Source organism: Macaca mulatta, chromosome 20 (assembly GCF_049350105.2).
Source record: "Macaca mulatta isolate MMU2019108-1 chromosome 20, T2T-MMU8v2.0, whole genome shotgun sequence".
Classification (NCBI taxonomy): Eukaryota; Metazoa; Chordata; class Mammalia; order Primates; family Cercopithecidae; genus Macaca; species Macaca mulatta.
Window position 1 is genome coordinate 28,157,547 of NC_133425.1, and position 26,070 is coordinate 28,183,616.

At 47.4% G+C, this 26,070-nt stretch overlaps 1 protein-coding gene across 10 annotated transcripts; it reads right to left on the bottom strand.

Moving 5' to 3' along the window:
* On the bottom strand, window positions 1-26,070 carry LOC705696 (eukaryotic translation initiation factor 3 subunit C). Of its 10 annotated transcripts, none has more exons than XM_077985766.1 (21): window positions 26,016-26,070; window positions 25,747-25,877; window positions 23,764-23,829; window positions 23,475-23,664; window positions 23,131-23,226; window positions 22,888-22,942; window positions 22,332-22,441; window positions 21,820-21,947; window positions 13,636-13,795; window positions 13,408-13,511; window positions 12,470-12,611; window positions 12,152-12,277; window positions 11,923-12,016; window positions 10,130-10,320; window positions 9,680-9,904; window positions 3,046-3,409; window positions 881-1,040; window positions 721-786; window positions 549-636; window positions 285-447; window positions 1-187 (listed from the first exon to the last, which is right to left on the bottom strand). In XM_077985766.1, exons 2-21 carry the CDS (start codon window positions 25,845-25,847, stop codon window positions 105-107), a joined length of 2,712 nt encoding a protein of 903 aa, XP_077841892.1. In that variant the 5' UTR covers window positions 25,848-25,877; window positions 26,016-26,070; the 3' UTR covers window positions 1-104. The 10 variants fall into 10 exon arrangements, with proteins under 10 accessions (XP_077841892.1, XP_014981417.1, XP_077841895.1 ...); XM_015125931.3 differs by having other exon boundaries at window positions 23,131-23,256; XM_077985769.1 differs by having other exon boundaries at window positions 23,131-23,256; window positions 23,764-23,885; window positions 25,604-25,877.

The following is a 26,070-nucleotide window of genomic DNA, read 5'->3' on the forward strand; positions in this document are numbered from 1 at the left end:
TTTGTGGCAACAAGCAATAACAACTTTAAATAGACTTTTAATGCCTGGGGTGTGGCTTAGGACTTCAAGGTTGGATAGTCTAGGCGTGAGACAGAGTGGAGAGCTCAGTAGGCCGTTTGAGATGGCTGCTGGCGGTAGCCACCGCGGCGCATGTAGCCCTCGTTTTTGCGGTAGCCGTCCTTCTGGTCTGCAGGAGAGAGATGGGAAGGATGTGGAGGGAGTGCCAGGGGAGAGGCTGTGAGGGTACCAGAAGCTGGGCGAGGAGAGGAGCCGGAAGCACTCACCTCGGAAGTAGCCCCCGTAGGTGCCTTGTTTGTGGTCAAACACTCGCTCATTGTTCTCCACCAGGCTGCCCAGCTTCTCGGCCAGCTGCAGGGCCAGGTTCTGCTGGGCAGTGGGCTCGGTGCGGTGCATCACCACTGTCTGCGTTGGCTGGTCCAGGGAGGCCTGACAGGCGCGAGGCAGAGGAGGGGACACGATACAGATCAGGCCCCTCCGCTCCAATCCCTCCATGGCTCCACCTGCCAGCTTCCCACCCCGGCCCCTACCATCAGCTCCTCATTAATGATCATTTTGCTGATGATGGAGTGCACAGTGGGCAGATCCAGCTCAAACATGTCTGACAGGGTCTCCATGCTGGGGAGAAAGGAGAGGACAGGGGCAGTCAGGACCCTTGCTCACAAGGCTGGGGCCCTTCTGTGTCCCCAAGGCCCAGCCTACCTGATGGAGTCGTAGACACTGCTGTAGGTGAAGAGGTAGGTCCTCAGTGACTCTTCCTGGATCTTCCTGTGGGAAGAGGGGAGAGAAGGGACAACGGGGCCTCAGGCAAGGGGACCAACCAGTCTCTTCTTCCCCAACCCATCACGGCCTGTCTGCTCACCTAACCAGCATGGTGCGGACTTTGTCAGCCTCGGGGAAAAGGTCCCACACTTTCCCATTCATCTTCTCATTGATGATAAAACTGTGACAGGTCTTCCAGTCACCCATCTTCATGGCCTTGGAGGCAGCGACCACATGTTCCCGCATGGACTCAGGGGGACCTGAAAGGGTGGGAATGAGGCAGAGCCTAGGGAACTTGGGACCAGGACTCCTGCCCCATTAGCACTCTTTAAGGGGGAACAGAGGCTGGAGGAGCAAACCATACTAGAGACTCTCCCCGTCTCTCTACCAAAGAGCCATGCAGTCGCCCAAACCACTCCATCTGCACAAATGTACTTAGGTTTGAACTCAATCAGTCCATAGACACACTTCAGGGGACTGCTGAACACCTCGAAAATGTTGACAAATTGTGCGTGTGTTCTCACGTACATCTTCCTGGGCTACAGAGCGAGACCCCGTCTCAAACAAAACAAAACAAAACAAAAAACAAAACAAAACCAAACCACCTCTGCCAGCTCAACTGGAATGGAATTTACCAACCCTTCCTCACCCACATCACCTTCATGAATGGTGCCATGCCCATGCATCAATTACACTGTTGCCAGCTTATTATTCTTCCAAGCAGCTTACTTTTTTTCCTTAAAAAACAGCCCCGGTCAAAATTATCTCTAAAATCACAGGTTTTATGTATTAATTATGAACTCAGGCCCCCAAATACAATCCTAAGACAAGCCAGGACGGTAAGACATGGTACACCGTAGTAACTGGAATTCAGGGTAGACAAAGTGCAAAAGTTCTAAGGCTAGAAATGGGTGGCAGACAGAGAAGCACGAACACGCAGACTCCGGAGCAAGCACAGCAAGCTCAATGCGAACAGGGATCAGGTGCAAATAGAACCACAGGAGCAGGGCTAAGTGTAAGGAAAGGCACACAGCCCTCCTGGATGAACTTCCATTTTAACCATATTAACACTTGCAAAAGGCAAGGTTGGTCTGGGCGCGGTGGCTCATGCCTGTAATCTCAGCACTTTGGGAAGCTGAGGTGGGCGGGTCACCTGAGCTCAGGAATTCAAGACCAGCCTGGCCAACAAGAGGAAACCCCATCTCTACTAAAAATACAAAAAATTAGCCAGACGTGGTGGTGGGCGCCTGTAGTCTCAGCTATTTGAGAGGCTGAGGCAGCAGAATCACTTGAACCTGGGAGGCAGAGGTTGCAGTGAGCCGAGATTGCGCCACTGTACTCCAGCCTGGGCGACAGTGAGGCTCTGTCTCAAAAAAAAAAAAAAAAAAAAAAGGCAAGTTTAGAGGCTCAAAGAATATTTCTCTACAAGCCAAACAACAGTGCAGAGCTGATGCAAACTGGCTTTTGGAACTACTGTAGGGAGAAGTTAAGAGGCAGGGACTGTGGAGAAGCAGATAGCCCTTTCCCATCACTGCTACTTCAGCTCCAGCCAAGGCTAGCTCTGCAGGAAGGGAGGGCCAGGAGTGACAGACTGCCAATATTCTAAGACATGAAAATTCCGATTCTCATGGGAAATTTCCACACAAAGTAAGTCTCACTACGTAAGCCAAACAAAAATGTGCCTAAGGGAACCTACCCTTTAGCTCAAACATATACATGACCAGGGGAGGACAAATCTGTAGGGGGATGTGGCTGTGGACACTGGGCTGGGCTCACTCGTCAAGCCCTCCTGTGGGCCAACGTCACAGGAAGGGCGCAGCTCAATTCCTTTCCAGTGAGTCACCACTCACTGCAACCCTGCAAGATCTATCTTTCAAAAGGGGCCAAAGGAATCAATGTTAGCTTCTTGAACAATAAGGCTCTATGACAGTTGGTTTGGTTGGAATGTAATATACATGAAGGGAAGAAAAGGGAAAGGTCAGAGGTACACATGAGCTGTGTTAAACTCGGGCGAGTCACTTAACTTCTCTGTGCCTCAGTTTCTCCACTGGGAAACAGGGTATTACTAGTACCTACAGCATAGGGTTATTACTAATGCAGATTAAATAATTATTTGTAAAACACTTAGGACAGTACCAGGCAGAGGAGGTGTCATTAAATCAGACAGAGTTGAGTGGTGGGAGAGTTACTCCCTTCACTTCTCTTAATCCTCATGTGTAATCAGGGAGTGAGGCAGCCTGCTGAACCCTGGAGCTCCACACTCACCCAGCAGGGGCTGTCGCTCGCCCACGCGCAACTGGTGGTGGAACTGCTTGCTGATCATGCGTCGGCGGGCATCGCTCTCATGGGCAGCCATGTAGGGAATCTCCAGGAGCATGGCAGACACCAGGTAGACACACTCCAGCAGTTCCAGGTTGATGTGCAGGTGGAAGGGGACCTGCCGGCGCCGCTCCACCTTCTCCTGCTCCTGGTTGCGCTCCTGCAGGCTGCGCAGCAGCAGGCCCTGGCCCAGAAGCTCCTTGGCTCGGCCACTTGACTGGATGTCCAGCAGGGCATTGTGTGCGTCCTTGGTCAGGCCTTGGCGGAAGGCACAGATGCCCAGCTGCACCATGGTGCGGTTGTAAAGGATCTGGGGGCAAAGGGTAATAATGCACTCAGAGGTGACAGCTGCAAGACAAGTCTTCATTTATTTCATAACTAAGCTGGGCACGGTGGCTCACGCCTGTAATCCCAGCACTTTGGGAGGCTAAGGTGGGAGGATCACTTGAGCACAGGGGTTTAAGATGGGCCTGAGTAACATGGAGACACTCCATGGCTAAAGATAAAAAACCAAAACAAAACTAAACGAATCTACTTTAAGTGCCTACTATGTGCTGAGCAATAGGCTAGGAGGGAGAACAAAATAGACAAGTCCCTACCCTGCATGGAGGTTATGTCTAGGGGTAGGGTGTGGGGGGCACGAGAGCTGCACTACGAGGCGGTGACTCACGCTGAGAAGAAAAATAAAGCAGAGAATGGAGCCAGGAAGGGAGTCTGTGCGGTGAGGCTCAAACGTTCACATAACTACAGAAGGCCTCATTGGGAAAGAATGTTTGAATAAAGACCTAAAGAGAGAGCAAGTCATGCAGGCATCTGGGGAAAGAATATCCTATAAAAAGGAAAAGTAAACGCAGTGATCCTGTGGAAGAACCGGGCCAGGTATATTCAAGAAACAAGGGGGCTGGGCACGGAGGCTGTAATCCCAGCACTTTGGGAGGCCGAGGCAGGCGGATCACGAGGTCAAGAGATCGAGACCATCCTAGCTAACATGGTGAAACCCCATCTCTACTAAAAATACAAAAAATTAGCCGGGCATGGTGGTAGGTGACTGTAGTCCCAGCTGCTTGGGAGGCTGAGGCAGAAGAATGGCGTGAACCCGGGAGGCAGAGCTTGCAGTGAGTTGAGATTGCGCCACTGCACTCCAACCTGGGAGACAGAGCGAGACTCCGCCTCAAAAAAAAAAAAAAAAAACAAGGGGCGTGACACAGCTAGGGCTGGGAAAAGACACCACCACCACAAGCTGGGGGATGGGCAAGCACCAGTCATTTTTTTTTTCTGACGGAGTCTCGCTGTGTCTCCCAGGCTGGAGTGCAGTGGCGCAATCTCGGCTCACTGCAAGCTCCGCCTCCCGGGTTCATGCCATTCTCCCGCCTCAGCCTCCGAGTAGCTGGGACTACAGGCGCCCGCCACCACACCTGGCTAGTTTTTTGTATTTTTAGTAGAGACGGGGTTTCACCGTGTTAGCCAGGATGGTCTCGATCTCCTGACCTCGTGATCCACCCGCCTCGGCCTCCCAAAGTGCTGGGATTACAGGCTTGAGCCACCGCTCCCGGCCAGCACCAGTCATTTTATGAGTGTTGTTTTTTTTTTTTCTTTTGAGATGGAGTCTGGCTCAGTCGCTCAGGCTGGAGTGCAGTGGCGCGATCTCGGCTCACTGCAATCTCCACCTCCCGGGTTCACGTCATTCTCCTGCCTCAGCCTCCGGAGTAGCTGGGACTACAAGCGCCCGCCACCACGCCCAGCTAATTTTTTGTATTTTTAGTAGAGACGGGGTTTCACCATGTTAGCCAGGATGGTCTTGATCTCTTGACCTCGTGATCCGCCCTCCTCGGCCTCCCAAAGTGCTGGGATTACAGGCGTGAGCCACCGCACCCGGCCCATTTTATGAGTTTTAAGACAGGAAACTGGGCCGGGCGCGGTGGCTCAAGCCTGTAATCCCAGCACTTTGGGAGGCCGAGACGGGCGGATCACGAGGTCAAGGGATCGAGACCATCCTGGCTAACACGGCGAAACCCCGTCTCTACTAAAAAAAAATACAAAAAACTAGCCGGGCGAGGTGGCGGGCGCCTGTAGTCCCAGCTACTCGGGAGGCTGAGGCAGGAGAATGGCGTGAACCCGGGAGGCGGAGCTTGCAGTGAGCCGAGATCGGGCCACTGCCCTCCAGCCTGGGCGACAGAGCGAGACTCCGTCTCAAAAAAAAAAAAAAAAAAAGACAGGAAACCATGGGAAGGTTTTGAGCAAACAGGTGATATGATCTGACATAACTGAACAGGTTAATCTGTATTATGAACAGAACAAAGGGACTGAAGAGACACAAAGGCAGAATCAGAGAGAAATCAGATGATGGTGGCTTAGAGCAGAGGGTACAAGTAGAAGTGACAGGAAGTGTTCTGATAATGGACTGTGAACAGAACGGCTGGGGAATCAGATGCAGTATATGAGAGAAAGGTTCGAAACAAGAATAACCCCAAGGTTTCTGGTCTAAGCAACTGGGAAGAGGGACTTGGCACTAATTAAGACAGGAGAGACGGTAAGTAGTACAAATCTTGGGGGAAAAGGCTAAGTGTATTCATAACAACAACAATGTGGAGATCAATGCCAGTCATAAGCTTACATGCAAAAAGCCTTAAATATGTTAGCAAACAGAATCCAGCAATATATAATATAAAAGAAACAATATACATGACCAAACTGGATATACCTCAGGAATAAAATGTTAGTATAAAAACGTAATGAACTCGGCTGGGCAAGGTGGCTCATGCCTGTAATCCCAGCACTTTGGGAGGTGAAGGCAGGTGGATCATGGGGTCAGGAGTTCGAGAGCAGCCTGCCCAACATGGTGAAACCCCGTCTCTACTAAAAAAACAAAAGTTAGCTGGGTGGTGGTGTGCACACCTGTAATCCCAGCTACTTGAGAGGCTGAGGCAGGAGAATTGCTTGAGCCAGGGAGGCGGAGGTTGCAGTGAGCTGAGATTGCGCCACTGCACTCCAGCCTGGGCGACAGAGTGACACCCTTTTTCAAAAAACAAAAAACACACAATAATGAACTCATAGTTATTCATTATATGAATAGAATGAAGAAGTAACCGGGTATTTCTTTCTTCTTTGAGACAGTCTTTCTCTGTTGCCCAGGCTGGAGTGCAGTGGTGTGATCATGGCTCCTGCAACCTTGACGTCCTGAGCTCAAGCAATCCTCCTACCTCAGCCTCCTGAGTAGGTGGGACTACAGGCGTGCACCACTATGCCTGGCTAATTTCTGTATTTTTTTGTAGAGACAGGGTTTTGCTATGTTGCACAGCAATTAAGATAATATGGGACTTGCTTAAGGACAGACAAAAAGAAAAATGAATGGGACAGAAGGGAATGACCTGAAAAACACCTACTCTTATAGGTGATGTGGTTTTTCACATTATTTTCCACAAAGACACCAAAGCAATACAATAGGGGAAAGGAAGTCTTTTCTACAAATGATGCTAGAACAACTAGGTATCCATATGGAGGAAAAAGAAACCCTGATCCCAACCACACCAGATGCAAAAATCAAACCAAGACCAACGATAAGACTCAATGTAAAAGCTAAAACCGATAGGGACTTATGAAAAAAAAAAAAAAAAAGAAATTCAAAAAATCCTCATGAATTTCAAGTAGGCAAAGGTTTTTTAGACAGGATCCAGAAAATAATTACTATAAAAGAAAAAATTGGGCCGGGTGCGGTGGCTCACGCCTGTAATCCCAGCACTTTGGGAGGGTGAGGCGGGCGGATCATGAGGTCAAGACATTGAGACCATCCTGGCCAACATGGTGAAACCCCGTCTCTACTAAAAAATTTAAAAAATTAGCTGGACATGGTGGTACGTGCCTGTAGTCCCAGCTACTCGGGAGGCTGAGGCAGGAGAATCACCTGAACCCGGGAAGCAGAGGTTGTAGTGAGTCAAGATCACGCCACTGCACTCCAGCCTGGTGACAGAGCGAGACTCTGTCTCAAAAAAACAAAACAAAACAAAACAAAAAACGGATACATCAGATTTCATCCAAAGGTATGGTTAAGAAAACGAATAAGCAAACCAGACTGGAAGAAATATTTTCAAAACATATCTGAGGTCAGGGGTTCCAGACCATCCTGGCCAACATGGTGAAACCTCGTCTCTATTAAATATACAAAAATTAGCTAGGTGTGGGGGCACACGCCTGCAATCGCAGCTACTTGGGAGGCTGAGGCAGGAGAATTGCTTGAACCTAGGAGGTGGACATTGCAGTGAGCCCAGATTGCGCCACTGCACTCCAGCCTGGGCAACACAGTGAGACTGTCTCAAAAAAAAAAAAAAAAAAAAAAAAAATCTGACTCAGGACTAGTTATCCAAGATAGATAAAGCACTCCTATAACTCAATAAAGTAAACAATCCAATTGTTTTAAATGGGCAAGAACTGACCAGATATTTCACAAAAGATAAATGGCCAATAAACATAAATGGCCAATAAACATAAAAAAGTAAAAAAGTAGCCAATATCAATAGTCACCAGGCAAATGCAAACTAACACTACAATGAGATACCATTAGACAACCAACTAAAATTTAAAAGACCTTTGAGTAGACGGGTGCAGTGGCTCACGCCTGTAATCCCAGCCCTTTGGGAGGCTGAGGTGGGTGGGTCACCTGAGGTTCAAGACCAGCCTGGCCAACATGGTAAAATCTTCTCTCTATTAAATATACAAAAATTAGCCTGGTGTGGTGGCACATGCCTGTAATCTCAGCTACATGGAATGGTGAGGCAGGAGAATGGCTTGAATCTGGGAGACAGAGGGTGGAGTGAGCCAAGATTGCACCACTGCACTCCAGCCTGGGCAACAGAGCGAGCCTGTCTCAAAACAAACAAAAACATACACATACACACACACAAACACACAAACTAAAATATCTTTGAGACCAGCCTGGGCAACATAGTGAGACTCTGTCTCTACAAAAAATAAAAAGTTAGCAGGTATGGTGGCACATGCCTGTAGCCTCAGTACTATGGAGGCTGAGGTAGGAGGATCACTTGAACCTGGGAATTTGAGGCTACTGTGGGCCATGATCATGCCACTACACTCAGCCTAGGTGACAGTGCAAGACCCTGCCTCAAAAAACAAAAACAAGTTTAAAAGACCCAATACCACTGCCGGCACGATGGTTCACTCCTGTAATCTCAGCACTTTGGGAGGCTGAGGCAGGCAGATCACTTGAGGTCAGGAATTTGAGACCAGCCTGGCCAATGTGGTGAAACCCCAACTCTACTAAATTACGAAAATTAGCCAGACGTGGTGGCGGGTGCCTGTAATCCCAGCTACTCAGAAGGCTGAGGCAGGAGAATCGCTTGATCCTGGGAGATGGCGGTTGCAGTGAGCTGAGATGGCCCCACTGCACTCCAGCCTTGGCGACAGAGCTAGACTCCCTCTCAAAAAAAAAAAAAAAAAAAAAAAAAAGACCAACATCACCAAAAATTGACAAGGAACTCCCAAACACTAGCAGGAGAGTAAAATGCTATAACCACTTTTGAGTTTCTTACAGCCAGGCTTTCCCATCTGTCCCCAGTCATTCCAGTCAACCCATCCCTCTTCTGCACCCATCAGAAAAGTCTAGTCAGTGTGCCCCGGAAAGGCCATCCCCCACTCCCAGGACCCAGAACCTTCCCGTCCCACAGCTTTGAAAAAAAATCCCAACTGCCAACCTGCAGCAGCTTCCTACATCAGAGCCAAAAACTGGAAATAAACTGGGTGTCCACCAAGAGGAAAACAGATACAGTGATATGTTCATACCGTACAATAAAAACACAAACAGGAGGCCGGGCGCGGTGGCTCAAGCCTGTAATCCCAGCACTTTGGGAGGCCGAGACGGGCGGATCACGAGGTCAGGAGTTCGAGACCATCCTGGCTAACACGGTGAAACCCCGTCTCTACTAAAAAATACAAAAAACTAGCCGGGCGAGGTGGCGGGCGCCTGTAGTCCCGGCTACTCGGGAGGCTGAGGCAGGAGAATGGCGTAAAAACCCGGCAGGCAGAGCTTGCAGTGAGCTGAGATCCGGCCACTGCACTCCAGCCTGGGCGACACAGCGAGACTCCGTCTCAAAAAAAAAAAAAAAAAAAAAAAAAAAAAAAAAACCACAAACAGGAGGGCTGTTTAAAAACCAGCATTACCCCCAGACAGGTTCACCAGGTGCTCTACACATAAACATTTCCTAGTTGCCTTGAATACACTTTTACAGGAGCTACACTTCCACACACAGCTTTTTTTTTGTTTTTGTTTTTGCTTTTTTTTGACATAGAGTCTTGCTCTATTACCCAGGCTGGAGTGCAGTGGCAGTCTGGGCTCACTGGAACCTCTGCCTCTTGGGCTCCAGTGCTACCAAGCCCGGCTAATTTTTTTTTTGTAGACAAGAAATTATGTGTTTACATGCAGGAGGACTGCAGGATGCTGGCATGTGGGAAAGACCAAGTGTCTACTTAAATTTGCACCAGTCACACAGGTGGCCGTTCTGGTTAAGCCAGTTTGCCAAGAGGCCAGGGGCCTGGCATCTCCTTCACCTCCAAGGCGTCCCCATCCTACCTGCACTGGCGGGTCTGCGTGCTGAATGTTGTCCTGCAGGTGGCTCATAAGCATGAGGTCGCGGGCCTGGTACCAGCGGGAGTGCAGAGCGTGGTGGTAGATGTGGCAGAGGATGGCGCATGTGCGGATCCGGTCTGTGCGGTCTTTGGCGTAGATGTACTTGCACAGTCTCTCCATCAACACGGCCGAGTCCTCGCCCTCATTTTCTGCCTGGTCTTGCTCAGACTGGGGAGGAAGGGAGGTTATTTGCAAAGGAGATCCAGCTTTAAAAGGCACAGGTTCTAGCAACCAAAGATGAGACTCTATCCAGTCTCTTTCTAATATGTCAGTTTCCCTCCCTGCTCCACCTGGGGAAGTCTAGAGAGTAACAGATTTGCCGTCAAGTTCTCACAGAAGCGGAGGGCAGGCGGACACACCCGTTCCCCTCTGCCATGACTGCCACGCGCTCACCTTTGAGGAGCCCTCGGGCGGAGTCAGCTGCCGCTGATGGGCCTTGTAATCAAACTTGTAGTAGGTGTGCAGGATGCGCAGCAGGTAGATGCGGCAGACCTCCTCGGTAGTGCCCTTCTCCTCCAGGTAGCGCTGCACGCGCTCGATGATGGCACACACCTGGGCTTCATCCTTCAAATGCTCCACATACTCTGGCAGGGAGAGCACCCATCCTTGTCTCAACTGGGCATCCAGGCTTTCCCATCTGTCCCCAGTCATTCCAGTCAACCCATCCATCTTCTGCACCCATCAGGAAAGTCTAGTCAATGTGCCCCGGAAAGGCCATCCCCCACTCCCAGGACCCAGAACCTTCCCGTCCCACAGCTTCGGAAAAAAATCCCAACTGCCAACCTCTGCCAATAAGGGTCTACAAGGCCTGGCCCTTGCCTGGTGTCCCACGATTCTCCCTCTGCCTTCCTGTGCTGGAGTCACACTGGCCTTTTTACTCCTGGAACATCAGGCTCGCTCTCTGCTCCTCCTGTCAGGCACTGTCTTCAGCTGATTCTTCCCCTAACTCCTCCTCGTTGGATCTTACCTCTGGTGGCCCCTACTTAAGGGTGTTTTCTCCAGCTGCTAGCTACAGCAGCCACCCCTCCAGTCACTTGTTACCACAGGGCCCTATTTTAACTCCGAACTCATACTTTACATCATCTAGAATTATTATTAATATTTTTTGAGATGGAGTTTTACTCTTTCACCCAGGCTGGGGTGCAGTGGTGCAATCTCCGCTTATTGCAACCTCTGCCCCGCCGGGTTCAAGGGATTCTGCTGCCTCAGCCTCCCACATAGCTGGGATTTACAGGCTCCTGGCTAATTTTTGTATTTTGAGTAGAGCCAGGGTTTCACCATGTTGGCCAGGCTGGTCTCAAACTCCTGACCTCAGGTGATCCAACTGCCTCAGCCTCCCAAAGTGCTAAGATTACAGGTGTGAGCCACTGCACCTGGCCCAGAATTATCTTGTTTAATATCTTACTCTCTCTCTCTCTCTATATATATTTTTTTGATATGGAGTCTTGCTCTGTCACCCAGGCTGGAGTGCAGTGGCGTGATCTCAGCTCACTGCAAGCTCCGCCTCCCAGGTTCACGCCATTCTCCTGCCTCAGCCTCCCAAGTAGCTGGGACTACAGGCGCCTGCCACCACGCCCGGCTATTTTTTTTTTTTTTTTTTTGTATTTTTAGTACAGATGGAGTTTCACCATGTTAGCCAGGATGGTCTCGATCTTGACCTCGTGATCCGGCTGCTTTGGCCTCCCAAAGAGCTGGGTTTACAGACATGAGCCACCGCGCCCGGCCATATCTTACTATTATTATTTGTCAAACTGCCTTTCTCCATCCAGCACAAAAGGTAAGCTTTTGGCTGCCTTGTTAATCACTAAACCCTTGACTTGATGGGCACATTCACACTTTTACTGAGTAAACTATGCTGCACTTTCACACCCCAATGCCTCTCATCCAAGCTAAACAAGAGAAGTGAACAGATGCCTTACCCCAAAGGTTCTCAAAGTATAGCCCTGAGACCAGCAACCTGGGAGCAGGCTACAGGTGCACGTTCTCAGGCCCCACCCACACCTACGGAATCAGAAACGACGGGACTGGGAGCCAGCATCTCATCAGGCCCTTCCATGCGAATGCTGGGGTAAGGAAAGGCTGGCTTTTCAAGCACTCTGACTTTGTAAAATCCTTACAAAGCTCTAAACCTAGTATTATTCCCCAAAGTTTTCCTCTCAGCAAAGCTCACGCTTGCTCAGGCTCACCTTGGGAGTGAGGGTCAGTATTTTGCATTATTTTGGTAAATTCTTCATCCATTCGTTCTACCAGAGTTAGGATGCAGCCACGGACACGCAGTGGCTGAAAAGGAAGGCGAAGGAGGAGTTAACAAATTAGCCCAGATCTCAGTCTCAAACCTCAACCCTAGGGTCCCACTCAGCCTTCCCAAAGCATAAAACACACACCTCCAGTTATCCTGCCAACTCCTCCCTTTACCTGGTCAGCGTTGTGCAGGTTCTCACTCTCTTCCAGAATATTCTCTCCAACAAAAATGTTGGGATTTGCAAACAGGATGTCCATAAGCTCATTGATGCAGTCCAGGCACTTCCCCCACATCTCTGGCTGCCAAGATTTCAGACCACAGCAGAGTCAGAGGAGTGAAGGTAGAGTAAGCGGATGCCTCCCACTTCAGCAGGAATCGTGGGGCCTTCCACCACCAAGACTGCCTCCGTAGCCCAAGTCTTAAGACACTAGGTACCCTCTTCCCCCGACCCACTAGCTATGCCCTGAGATGCTCCTCTTCACTGCTCTCACCTTCATGTAGGTTGCCAGGTTAGGGTTGTAGTCATAGAGAGAGGCAATGATATTGAACTTGATCTTGACAATGACGCCCTCTCCCAGGTTGTTTTCTGCTGCGATCTGAACCAGCAGTTGCAGCAGCTCAATCTGGGCAGCACTAGAGGGCCAGAGAGCTGGGTGAGGCTTTAGAGACAAATCACAAAGTCTCCCCCAAGATGCCCTCTTCAGATAACACCCCGTCCTCACCACCCGTATCCCTGCTTCTCCTTTATAAATTCCAAACAGAAGCAGCAATAATCCCAACCATCCTGGAATGCTGTGAAATGCTTCACACCGACCACCATTCTCTGTTACCTAATAACTAAAGAGGGTAAACACTCTTTCAGTTTTTTAATCTTAAAAAAAAAAAGAAAAAAAAAGGGCTGGGAGTGGTGGTTCACGCCTGTAATCCCAGTACTTTGGGAGGCCGAGGCAGGCGGATCACTTGAAGTCAGGAGTTCGAGACCAGCCTGGTCAACATGGTGAAACCCCGTCTCTACTAGAAGTACAAAAATTAGCCAGGGATGGTGGCAGGTGCCTGTAATCCCAGCTACTCAGTAGGCTGAGGCAGGAGAATTGCCTGAACCCAGAAGGCAAAGACTGCAGTGAGCCGAGATTGTGCCACTGTACTCCAGCCTGGGCAACAGAACAAGACTCCAAAAAAAAAAAAAAAAAAAAAAAAAAAAAAAAAAAAAGGAGAACATTATCTCATTGTATAGATGGGAAAACAGACCCAAAAGGTTAAGTGATTGGTTTTAGGTCACAAGAAGGGTAAACAGCAGGTAACCGACTGAGGTGTCCCAAGCACACCATTCCTCTACTATAGCCACACACAGACCCTCCCAACAACCCCTTCCCCCAACCTCCACCCTCTGCCACCCTGCAATCCCACCACCCAGGCCCACGAATCTTACCGATCAGTTCCCTTCTTTCCTCGTGCCTGTAGGATCTCATTCAACTTCTTGATAACAACAGCGTGGGTGATCTCGGTTCCCTTGGCAAACATTTTTGGCTTCTCCTGTATCAGTACATATCCCGTCATGTGCATGCCAGCGGGAACCTGTTTTTGCCTTTTCCCCACAAGGGTACCTTTATGCCCTCCCAAACTGTTCCCCAATTCATTTTACCTCTGAAACCCTCACCTTAACCAAGGGCACTCCACCCCGGACCCTTTCCCACTCCCCGCCTTCATTGTCTTCCTCCTCCTCATCCAGGCGCTTGGATTTCCTGTCATGCTTCTTCTTAGCTTTGTCCTCCCGTTTCTTCTCGGCTGCCTTCTTGTCCTCATCTGTGGTAGGTGCCCTGCCGGTAGACATGGGAAAAGATGACAGATCAGCCCTCCCCACCTCTAAGGCTTCTTCCTCCCCTCAACTTCCTCTTTTCCTCCAACAGCTCCTGGGTCCAAGTTATGCTCTATAAGAATGACCTAGAGGACACAGTTAACCATAACCTAGCCATCTCTAGTAAGACAGAGTACTAACCAGGCCATTGTAGACATATTAATAGAAACAACCTGTCGGCTAGGCGTGGTTGATCACTTGACGTCAGGAATCCAAGACCAGCCTGGGCAACATGGTGGAACCCCATTTCTACCAAAAGTACAAAAATTAGCCGGGCATGGTGGCGCACGCCTGTAGTCCCAGCTAACTTAGGAGACTGAGGCACGAGAATTGCTTGAACCCGGGAGGCAGAGAAGGCTGCAGTGAGCCATGATCACGTCACAGCACTTCAGCCTGGGCAACAGAGTGAGACTCAGTCTCCAGGAAAAAAAAAAAAAAGAGAAAAGAAAAGAAATAACCTGTCATTTTGCTCCAAAGCTAACACCTACAGTTTTCCAAAGAATCCACAAACAACTTATTTTCTTTGATACCAGTTGCTTTCTCCAGACTGACTAATCATTCACCAAAAATGAATCAGTTTCCCCAAACGTATAAAATATTTCTCTTTTTTACTATTCCTAAACTGTTTCATCCCTTTCTCTCCTCTCTTCTTATGACAACTGATTAATCTAAATTCTGAATTTTAAAAGAACGTTCACTACAAAAAAGGTCCCCACAAAACAGAAAAAGATCACCAGCTACCTTGAAATGGTCTTAGGCTACTGGATGTTGCCTGAAACCATCTCTAGACTTTCATATGTATTCATGTAACAAAATACAAACCAAATGGCAAAGACAAATTACTTCAAACTTTGCACAGATACTGAAGAATAAATCTTTCCAGAAACACTCAACATTTTTGAAACCTCATATGTAATTATCATAATTTACCATTTGAACATTTAAAAATAAATTTCATTTTCACTGCTTAATAGGTTTGAATACGCTTTTGGAATAGTCTATAAGTTTACCAGTTAAATTAAAGTCTTCCCTTGCCAGAAGACCAATGCCCTAACTCTCAACAAAAGCGTATGGACTGGCCAGGCACGGTGGCTCAAGCCTGTAACCCCAGCACTTTGGGAGGCCGAGGTGGGTGTGTTGCTTGAGCCCAGGAGTTCAGGACCAGCCTGGGCGACAAGGTAAAAAGTCTGTCTCTATTAAAAAACAACAACAACAAAAGCTTATGGATCTTTCCCCTGCACCACACTCTAATGATGATGATTCACTCTATAGGTAAAATTCTTTGCAAATATGCAAAGTATGTTCATTAAACTAAAACCTCTTGGTCTAAACCATCTCTATAGCTCTGAGATCAGAAGAGCTAAAGCTATTTTTTAAAATTAATGCTTCAAAAGAATTTAATCTTCCTTGGCCTAAAGTATTACTCCTAGCACTAAAGATAGTATGATACACACCTCAAAACGGAAATGTACTATCGTACAAAATTCTAACTGAAAGACCTAAGACTTGGCTTGACCTCTCCCATGACAGATTGTACTCTGGTATATTCATATCTTGTTGGAAATTATCAGATAACAAATGTTTATATCCTCAGCTATATAATCAACAGATGCAAGTGACATTTCTAAATGAGTATTTCCTCTAGTTAATACATAGTTAAGAGACTAAAAAGTCATTATTGAGAGACACCAACGGAAGTCAGGCCTAACTACACTGCAAGGGACCACACCATTTTCCCATGCCTTCCCAACCACAACTACTGATGGAAAGCCCTAGATGTATACCCTGGCTTAGGATCCTAACTCAGACATTCGGTCTCACTAGAGATCCTGGGGTTCACTTAAAAAACAAAAACAAAAAAACGCCTCCAGAATCAGGTAACTCTCAGAAGTAGAAAGCAGCTCTGTAAGAGTTCACAAGTCGCTGGGCACGGTGGCTCATGCCTGTAATCCCAGCACTTTGGGAGGCTGAGGCAGGTGATCACGAGGTCAGGAGATCAAGACCATCCTGGTTAAGACGGTGAAACCCCGTCTCTACTAAAAATACAAAAAATTAGCCGGGCGCAGTGGTGGGCGCCTGTAGTCCCAGCTACTTGGGAGGCTGAGGCAGGAGAATCGCTTGAACCAGGCAGGCAGAGGTTGCAGTGAGCCAAGACTGCGCCACTGCACTCCAGCCTAGGCGACACAGCAAGACTCCATCTCAAAAAAAGAGTTCACACGTCAATCATGACATCAGGTATAGATGAACTTCCCCCTAAAACCTTCAGATCACCATAAGACAACAGATGGCCTTATCCTACATCAAAGAGGCTGAAGCTCATGAGAATAAACCCACTCCTTTACAAGCTTGTTTTGAACAAAAGATGAAGGACGAGAAATGCTGATGAGGGAAAGGGTATATTTAGACTGGCTGAATCTGGAGTTGCTGAAAACCCTTACTGGCAGAGGGCCTATCATGTTTTCTAGAACTTCCACCAACCATGGGTGGCATACTCAAGGAGAGCTAATATCAGAGTTTACACAGAAAAACGGACAAGCAGAATCCACTGTTCTGTGGTTTTGCTCTCTCTCCTTATTCCTCTTTCTCCTATAGAAATCCTGCTTTTGCTCAGTTGGAAATTAATCTGAAGATTTGTCTCCCTTGTTATACAAGAGAAATAGTGCCTGTGAATTATTCTTCTACACTACAAAGCCACAAACTCTGAATGTCAAAAAGCTTCTGACACGTGAAATTCTAAACATTGTGTTTTCAAGGGTTTTCCTCAGAACATTGATTCAACTAATTTTAGATTTTTTTGATCAGGTATACAAGTTAGTTTACAGGTTAATAAAAAAAATTTGGCCAGGCGCGGTGGCTCACGTCTATAATCCCAGCACTTTGGGAGGCTGAGGCGGGCGGATCACGAGGTCAGGAGATTGAGACCATCCTGGCTAACACCGTGAAACCCCATCTCTACTAAAAATACAAAAAAAATTAGCCGGGCATGGTGGCGGGCGCCTGTAGTCCCAGCTACTAGGGAGGCTGAGGCAGAAGAATGGCGTGAACCCAGGAGGCAGAGCTTGCAGTGAGCCAAGATCGCGCCACTGCACTCCAGCCTGGGCAACAGAGCAAGACTCTGTCTCAAAAAAAAAAAAAAAAAAAAATTCAAGGATAACCTCTAAAAGCATAGCATGTAACTCCCAAACCAGCAGAGACAAACAAAATGAATAATAAGAAAATATATATAATCTAGAAACGGGGAGGGTGGGGGGAAGAGGATGAGAAAATACATGTAGGCTAGGCGCAGTGGCTCATGCCTGTATCCCAGTACTCTGGGAGGCTGAGGCAAGCGAATCATCTGAGGTCAGGAGTTCGAGACCAGCCTGGTCAACATGGTGAAACCTCGTCTCTACTAAAAATACAAAAATTAGCTGGGCTTGATGGTGCTCACGTGTAGTCCCAGCTACTCAGGAGGCTGAGGCATGAGAATCACTTGAACCCAGAAGGCAGAGGTTGCAGTGAGCCAGGATTGCACCACTGCATTCCAGCCTGGGCAACACAGTGAGACGACTCCTCAAAAACAAAAACAAAAAACAAAAAACAAATAAAAGAAAAATAAAACACAGGTTGAATATCCCTTATCTGAAATCCTTAGAATCAGACGTGTTTCAAATTTCAAATATTTGCATACATATAAAATGAGGTATCTTGGGAAGGGCTCCAAGTCTAAATATGAAATATGTGTGTTTCATCTACACCTTATACATACAGCCTGATGGTAACTTTACACAGTATTTTAACTAATTTTATGCATGAAACAAAGTTTTGATTGCAACCTGTCACATGAGGTCAGATGTGGAATCTTCCACTTATGGCACTCTAAAAGTTTCAGACTTTGGAATTAGAGATGCCCAATCTTTAGAAGACAGAATGAATTTCAAAATAATTATAATGAAAGAAACTACCCCCTCCAAATTACACACTGTTGATTCCATTTACATAAAATTCTAGGAAACGCTAACTTACCTAGTGATAAAAAGCAATTTAGTGGTTGCCCAGGGAGAGGGTGAGGAAACTGAGGCAGGGGAGAAGTATTACAAAGTCGAAGGTGGAAATGTTTAGGTGTGAAATTTTTAGGATATTATGTTTTGATTGTGGTGAGTTCTATGGGTGTAAACGCAAGTCACAACTTATTAAATTTAACTTTAAGGCTGGGCGCAGTGGCTCATGCCTGTAATACCAGCACTTTGGAAGGCCAAGGCGGGTGGATCATGAGGTCAGGAGATCGAGATCATCATGGCTAACACGGTGAAACTACATCTCTACTAAAAGTACAAAAAAATTAGCCAGGTGTGGTGGCGGGCGCCTGTAGTCCCAGCTACTCAGGAGGCTGAGGAAGGAGAGTGGTGTGAACCCGGGAGGCGGAGGCTGCAGTGAACTGATATCACATCACTGCACTCCAGCCTGGGCGACAGTGCAAGACTCCGTCTCCAAAAAAAAAAAAAACCAAAAAAATTTAACTTTAAACAAGTGCAGTTATTGTATGCCATTTACACCTCAATAAAGCTATTACAAAATCTAAAATAAAGACGATAAACAGAAAGTATAAGATATCATAAAATGGTCAGAATAAATACATTGATAACCACAATAGGCTGGGCACAGTGGCTCACGCCTGTAATCCCAGCATTTTAGGAGGCCCAGGCAGAAGGATCACTTGAGCCCAGAAGTTCAAGACCATTCTGGGCAACAGGGCAAGACTTGATAAAAAGTAATTATGTAGACACATATATAAATAATGATTTTATATATATATAAATAACTATAATAAATGTAAATGAACTAAATTGCCAGAGAGGCAGAGATCAAGTTCTGGTGGTCATTGCACAATGTGAATGTACTAAATGCCACTGATTTGTACACTTGAAAATGGTTAAAATGGCAAATGTTACGTATCACAATAAAAGAAAAAAAAGCAGAGATTTTGAGATTAAAAAAAAAAAACAAACAAACCAAAGACCTAGCTGTGCTTAGAGACACTCTTTTTTTTTTTTCCTCCTGAGATAGAGTCTTGCTCTGTTGCCCAGAGCTGGAGTGCAATGGCATGATCTCGGCACACTGCAACCTCCGCCTCCCAGGTTCAAGCAATTCTCCTGCCTCAGCCTCATGAGTAGTTGGGACTGTAGGCACGGGCCTCCACGCTGGCTAATTTTTTTGTATTTTTAGTAGAGATGGGGTTTCACCATGTTGGCCAGGCTGGTCTCGAACTCCCAACCTTGTGATTTGCCTGCCTCCGCTTCCCAAAGTGCTGGGATTACAGGCGTGAGCCACCACGCCCAGCCAAGAGATACTCTTAATCAGAGCATGGCAGAGTTAAAAATAAAAAGACAGGAAACCACCTTTTCATAAATGTCCTTTACCAGGTAGAGGGAAGCTCCCTTCTATTCCTAGCTTCCGTCTTTTATCAAGAAGAAATACTAGGATTTTTTTCAAATGCCCTTTTTTGCATCTGCTGAGATGACTCTATGGCTTCTGTCTGTTATTCTATTGATATAGTGTATTAGTTGATTTTCGTATTAAAAAATCCTTCTATTATTGGGATAAATCCTACTTGGTTATTAAATTTTTTTAAAAAAACTTTTTTGGGAGATGAGTCCACCCATCCTCCATCCCCCTACAGGCAAGGAGGGGGTGCTCCCATATAATCCTTATTGTATGTCGCTGGGTTTGGTTTTCTACTATGTTGTTGAGGACTTTTGAGTCTGTATTTATAAAAGTATAGCTTTACAGTCTTATAGTTACCTTTTCTTTTGTTTTTTGTTTTTGGTTTTTTTGTTTTTTTTTTTTGTGACAGAGTCTCGCTCTGTCACCCAGGCTGGAGTGCAGTGGTGCGATCTTGGCTCACTGCAACCTCCACCTCCTGGTTCAAGCGATTCTCCTACCTCAGCTTCCCGAACAGCTGGGACTACAGGCGCCCGCCACCATGTCTGGCTTTTTTTTTTTTTTTTTTTTTTTTTTTTGAGACGGAGTCTCGCTCTGTCGCCCAGGCTGGAGTGCAGTGGCGCGATCTCGGCTCACTGCAAGCTCCGCCTCCTGGGTTTACGCCATTCTCCTGCCTCAGCCTCCTGAGTAGCTGGGACTACAGGCGCCCGCCACCGCGCCCGGCTAATTTTTTGTATTTTTAGTAGAGACGGGGTTTCACCGTGGTCTCGATCTCCTGACCTTGTGATCCGCCCGCCTCGGCCTCCCAAAGTGCTGGGATTACAGGCGTGAGCCACCGCGCCCGGCCTAATTTTTTGTATTTTTAGTAGAGATTGGGTTTCACCATGTTAGCTAGGATGGTGTCAATCTCCTGACCTCGTGATCCGCCCGCCTCGGCCTCCCAAAGTCCTGGGATCACAGGTGTGAGCTACCGCGCCTGACCTTGATATCTTAAGTTTAATTTTAGGTCCCACTTGCTCCCTCAGACAGGAGCATTTGTGCAACACACATGTGCAGTGCACATCACACACCAGAGTTCATACAATGGGAGACTTCAATACACAATTATTCAAAGACAAAAACGCAAAGTACAGTAGATATAAAAGATCTGAACCAATAGTAACACTGATAGTTCTGTAAGATGTCAACAGGTTAAAAAAATGAGTTTCATAATCAAGCAACTTTTTAAGACGGTTAATAAAACAAGGTTAGGCACGTTTATTCTCATGGAACTTTTCAGAGGTGGTTGTAAACCCTCCAAGAAGGGGCTGATAGACAATGTGGCCCAGACCTTGACCAGTGTTCCCTGAAGCACTTGACCAAAAAAAGCTTCTCAACAAAATGCCCACCAAGTAAGTTGTTCAGCCTGTCTAGGCTCCTAGAGGGTTGGAAACTCACTACCTCCCTAAAGCAGCATGACCACAACATTTAAATGCAGGAAAGCAACCTTAAGAGCAATAATCTTCCCATTAAAAGGGTACTATTTGTCTGGGTGCAGTGGCTCATGCCTATAACCCCAGCACTTTGGGAGGCTGGGGCAGGAGGATTGCTTGAGCCTAGGAGTTCAAGATCAGCGTGGGGAACATGGTGAAACCTCGTCTCTACTAAAAACACAAAGAATTAGCCAGGTGTCCTGGAGTGTACCTGTAGTCCCAGCTACCCAGGAGCCTGAGGTGGCAAGATCACCTGAGCCCAAGAGGTTGTGGCTGCAGTGAGCCAAGATTGCATCTCTGCACTCCAGCCTGGGAAGAGCGAGACCCTGCATCAAAAGAGCACTACTTATCTGTAGTTTGCCCAAACTGGCTAAGAAAAAATAAATAAAAACGCTGTTTTTAGTGAGCTTCAGATTTCACTCCCATGGGACACAAAGGAGGAGGTATCACTTTTATTTCAAAAGAAGTAACTGAGACTTAAGGTCAAGTAACTTACACAATGTTGTACAGCTGCTAAAGGCTGGGAGACAGAATCCACACTGGGATCCTCCCCCGTTCTGACTGTCCCAGTAAAGGTCATGAACACCTGCAGCAGTCTGTATGCTGTACGTGTACTAAGAAGTTATCAGGAAGGGTAACAACAGTAGCAATGCACACTGAGGGCTCACCACGCACCAGTCCTAGATGAACTACTGTCTTACATTACACCTCCCTGTATTCCTGCAGCTATTCTGGAAAGGAGGGTTCCCTGCCTTACTTTACAGATGAGAAAACTGAAGATTAGACAGGTTAAGTAGTTTGTCCAATGTCCCACAGCTATCGGGTGCCAAAGTGAGATGTGCACCCAATCTACACATAGCAAGTAAGGCTGTGGGTAAATATTTGGACTCTGGAGTCTTCAATTCTCATCTTTAGGACGCATTAGCTTTGTGACTTTAGCCAACTAAATACTTGACTCTCTAATCCTACTGTAAAATGCTAACAGTTGGCTTCTCCAACCTAAAAGGACTCATGGAAGAATCAATAACCTTTGAGACAGTTAAGGGCTTTTCACCAGTTCCAGTGTAACCCTAGGTCCCACTACTTTGCTTACTTTTTAAGAAATCTTGAGGCCAGCGCGGTTTGTTTCCCTTCCTCCTCCTCTGAGTCGGAATCAGAAGATGTGGAACCTGTGTCCCAGTCCTCATCATCTTCAGAATCTTCTGAGTCCTCATCTTCATCCTTAGAGGGAAAAAAAGACGATCAGCAAGAAGAAGATAGGGAGATTGACCAGTGTCTCTACCCTCTTTACTAACGCATATTCGAGATTTATTTTCATGAGTAGAACAAGAGCGGCTACTCATGGAATCAAGGTATCAAGGTCTGGAACTGACCATCAACTCCCAGAGTGATGCTGCAATTTGGCTGCAGGGACACACACAGCTTCCCCTAGCAGAGCTGGGCCCAGATCCCTGTTTGCCCACTGCTCTAATATAAGAGGAAGCCTGTTCTCAACTCCACTAAAATTCACCCCTTCCAACCCTAGGGGTTTGAGTCTTATCTTTTTCCCCCAAGGACTCAGGAATGACCTCCGGCAGAAATCACCCATCTAACCCTGGCTCTTACATCCATCTTTTTGAGGAATTTGCGACTCTCCCCAGAAGGAGCTTCTGATTTCTTCTTCAAGAAAGTTGCAGCACTGACTCCGTCCTCATCCTCATCCTCATCTGAAGAGCCTAGTTGGAATGGAGGGAGAAAAAAAGATCCTGAATGTTGGCCAGGTGCGGTGGCTCACGCCTGTAATACCAGCACTTTGGGAGGCTGAGGAGGGTGGATCATGAGGCCAGGAGATCGAGACCATCCTGGCTAACACGGTGAAACCCCATCTCTACTAAAAAATACAAAAAATTAGCCAGGCATGGTGGCAGGCACCTGTAGTCCCAGCTACTCAGGAGGCTGAGGCAGAAGAATGGCATGAACCCAGGAGACAGAGCCTGCAGTGAGTCGAGATCGCTCCACTGCACTCCAACCTGGACAACAGAGCAAGATTCCGTCTCAAAAAAAAAAAAAAAAAAAGAGATCTTGAATGTTGAAAAGCCAGACTGCAAGGCAAACAAGAAACCAGGCCAAGGGGAGTGCTAACTCTGGACTTTCTATTTCCAACAAAGGTTCTTTTGCTCACCTTCTGAATCTTCCTCGTTTTTCTCAGCATCTTCATCCGCAGACTGCTCGGGGTTCTGGACAGAGGGAAGTGAGAGAACAATCATGGATGCGCTCCAGCCATCAGTCCACCCCACCTCTCCACCCCAGACAGTTCTGTCATGCTTCCCGCTCCAGTCACACCTCCCACTAACAATTCCATCTTTGGGCCTCAGTCATGGGGTCACCATTCCCAGTTCAGTAAGTGTGCCTCTAGCCTCCCCACCTGCTTGTAGCTTGTGATATGGGACTCAAAATCACGGTTGTATTTTCGGATCTTCTGGCGCAAGGTGCTCAGAGCCTTGGCATTGTTCTTGTTCATCTTCTTCTTCCCTTCCTTATCTTCCCAAAGCTAAAGGAAGAAGAGGAAAGAAAGAGAGAACAGTGATCTGAAACTAAGTAACATTTCCTAAACTCCAGGCTTCTCCACTTTTGAGTCTTGCTATCAGTACACCACTGGTACTGCTTACTGACTACATCTGTTAGCTTATTTTTAAAAGATGCTATACATCCCACCACTAAAAGTACAAAACCATGAATAAGCGGTGGTAATAAATATAGGCATCACACCTCATTAAGATAGTCCTCTAGGTCAGCCAGGATGCGGATATAGAACCGGGGGACACCTTCTTTGTCCACAATGCTCTTGGCCTTCCCATATGCTTTTCCCAGGAGCTCAAACTCTTCCAGGCACTTGGTGACATCACGAATCTTCATAGCATTACGGATGGTCCGGATAAGGTTGGTCAGCTCCTCAAACCTGGGTTGGGAGCCCAATATCACATTGAACCTGACCACTGAGGGAAAACTCACCACTGCTCCCAGAGACTCTCATCACCCAGCCTCCCCATGACTTTACCTCTTGTCCTTGGCACTGCGGACAACTCTCTTGGTATCTTCTTCATCCTCGCTCAGCAACAATGGCCTGTTTGGAAGGAACACAGACCATTAACCTCCTTTCCCACTCTTTCCAAAAGACCCCTATTTCCCTTCTCAGGGCAGGTGAACTGAGTAATCCAGGTCATCCACACCAACTCATAACCTTTTTGACTCCTCCTCAGGGCCACTTCATATACAACTCACTCTTTTAAGTGTGCGTTAAGTAAGGCCTTTTACTCAGTGTTGTAGCAAACACAAAGATGACAGCCACTATCCTCTCAAAAACCAACAAATGAAGGTGCTTATTTACTGTGTAACTAATGACATAGAGACATAAGTCACTACAGAAGAACTGAAAAAAAGAGGTAGTGAAAAATGATACTTGAGCTATAATGAACAGAAAAGGCTTCAGGGAGGTGGTACCTAAACTAGATCTTAGCAACATTTCCCAAAGTATGAGAGGCCAATAGCAAGGAGAAAGTCTCAATGGCATTAACACCTCCACTGCTAGTATTTTCCTACAATAGTAAGACCAGACCACAGGTTCACAGTCAGCAATAGTATCTCTATTCTTTTTGTTAAGAGACAAGGTCTCACTATGTTGCCTAGGCGGCCTCCAACTCCTGAGTTTAAGGGATCCTCCCACCTCAGCCTCCAGAGTAGTTAGGACTACACACATGCACCATCTTGCCTGCCTCTTTTTCCTTTTTATTATTTTTTGGGTTATTTTGGGTTTTTTTTTTTTTTTTTTGAGGCAGAGCTTTGCTTTTATCGCCCAGGCTGGAGTGCAATGGCGCAATCTCGGCTCACTGTGACCTCCGCCTCCCAGGTTCAAGTGATTCTCCTGCCTCAGCCTCCTCAGTTGCTGGAGTTACAGGCACGTGCCACCACACCCGGCTAATTTTTGTATTTTTAGTAGAGATGGGTTTCACCTTATTGGCCAGGCTGGTCTCAAACTCCTGACCTCAAGTAATCCGCCCACCTCAGCCTCCCAAAGTGCCAGGATTATAGGCTTGAGCCACCTGCCCAGCCTGGATTATTTGGCATTTTATGGCAAATGACATTGGTTTCCACCTGTGGAAGTGACATGAAATCATATGCATACTGGCCTATACATGTGCAATACATACTTTTAAAACAGTAGCACAAGCATATGGCAGATGTTTAAGAAACACCATTCCAGCGGGGCATAGTGGCTCATGCCTGTAATCCCAACACTTTAGAATGCCAGGCAGGAGGTTCACTTGAGCCCAGGAGTTCAGAACCAGCCTAAGCAACACAGTGAGATCCCTTCTCTACAAAAAATTAAAAACAATTAGCCCGCCGCGATGGCGTGCACCTGTAGTTCCATCTACTTGAGAGGCTGAGGTGAGAGGATAGCTTGAGATCTGAAGGTCGAGGCTGTGAATTATGACCCCTCAAAAAAAAAAAAAAAAAGGGAAAAGGAAAAACCATTCTATTGTTTCAAAGGGTAAAAAAACAATGTACAGAATCGGGGGATGGGCATTTCCGTAGAGGTGAACAAGCATATAAAACGTTTAAGCACCTGCGTACACAGCAGGTGGCCAGACTTCAGAGTCACATCAGGGGGCTCCCAGACACCAATCAAGCATTTTGCGTTTCCTTCTGTGAGCAGTGAGAAGTCACTAAGGACTTCTCGGCGGTAAGATGAGAGGAGAAAGATAGAGACTGTAGACTTAAGGCCAGTTAGGAAGCTGATGCAACAGCTCTCGCCAGTGGGAAACCCCTGTGATTCTATCCCTTGTGCCTGGTGGGTGGCCTCCCGCTATCACAGTCCTCTAAGGCTGTCTCTCCAACACCGCTCCGATCCCGCAAACTCTGGTCATTGTCCGAACTCGCTCTCCCCGCCCTCACCTCCATCCCCTCCCATGTACACTGCTTTCCACAGCCCGCCTAACCCCGCACTCCCAGAATGGTCACGGGCATCGCCCCTGCAACTCACTGTTTGCCATAGTTGCCTCCGACAGGTTTGGTGACGAGCTCCTCCCCGGACAGGGACGACTCGGACTCGCTGTCCGAACCGGTGGTGAAAAACCGCGACATGGCGACGGCGCGGAGGTGCTACGGCCGGACCTGCGGGGGAGCCAAGGCGTCACCGGCCACGCGAAGAGGCCCGGGCCACCACCTCCCGACGCCCGACCCCTCACCGGCAACACCTGGACCTCGATCCGGGTCTCCCACCACGAAGCACGAGGCCCAAAGAATACCAACCAGCTGAGCTCGCGAGTCACACCGCAGATCCGTGACAGCGGAAACGCCGAGAGAG

Bases quoted from the DNA above. Each gene is read 5' to 3' on its own strand.
- LOC705696 (XM_015125931.3), bottom strand. From the start codon at position 25,847: ATGTCGCGGTTTTTCACCACCGGTTCGGACAGCGAGTCCGAGTCGTCC. The intron at 13,512-13,635 runs GTGAGGGTTTCA...GTACTGATACAG, and splicing joins GTGGAGTGCCCTTGGTTAAG to GAGAAGCCAAAAATGTTTGC. The intron at 12,612-13,407 runs GTAAGATTCGTG...CTGGCCCTCTAG, and splicing joins GGAAAGAAGGGAACTGATCG to TGCTGCCCAGATTGAGCTGC.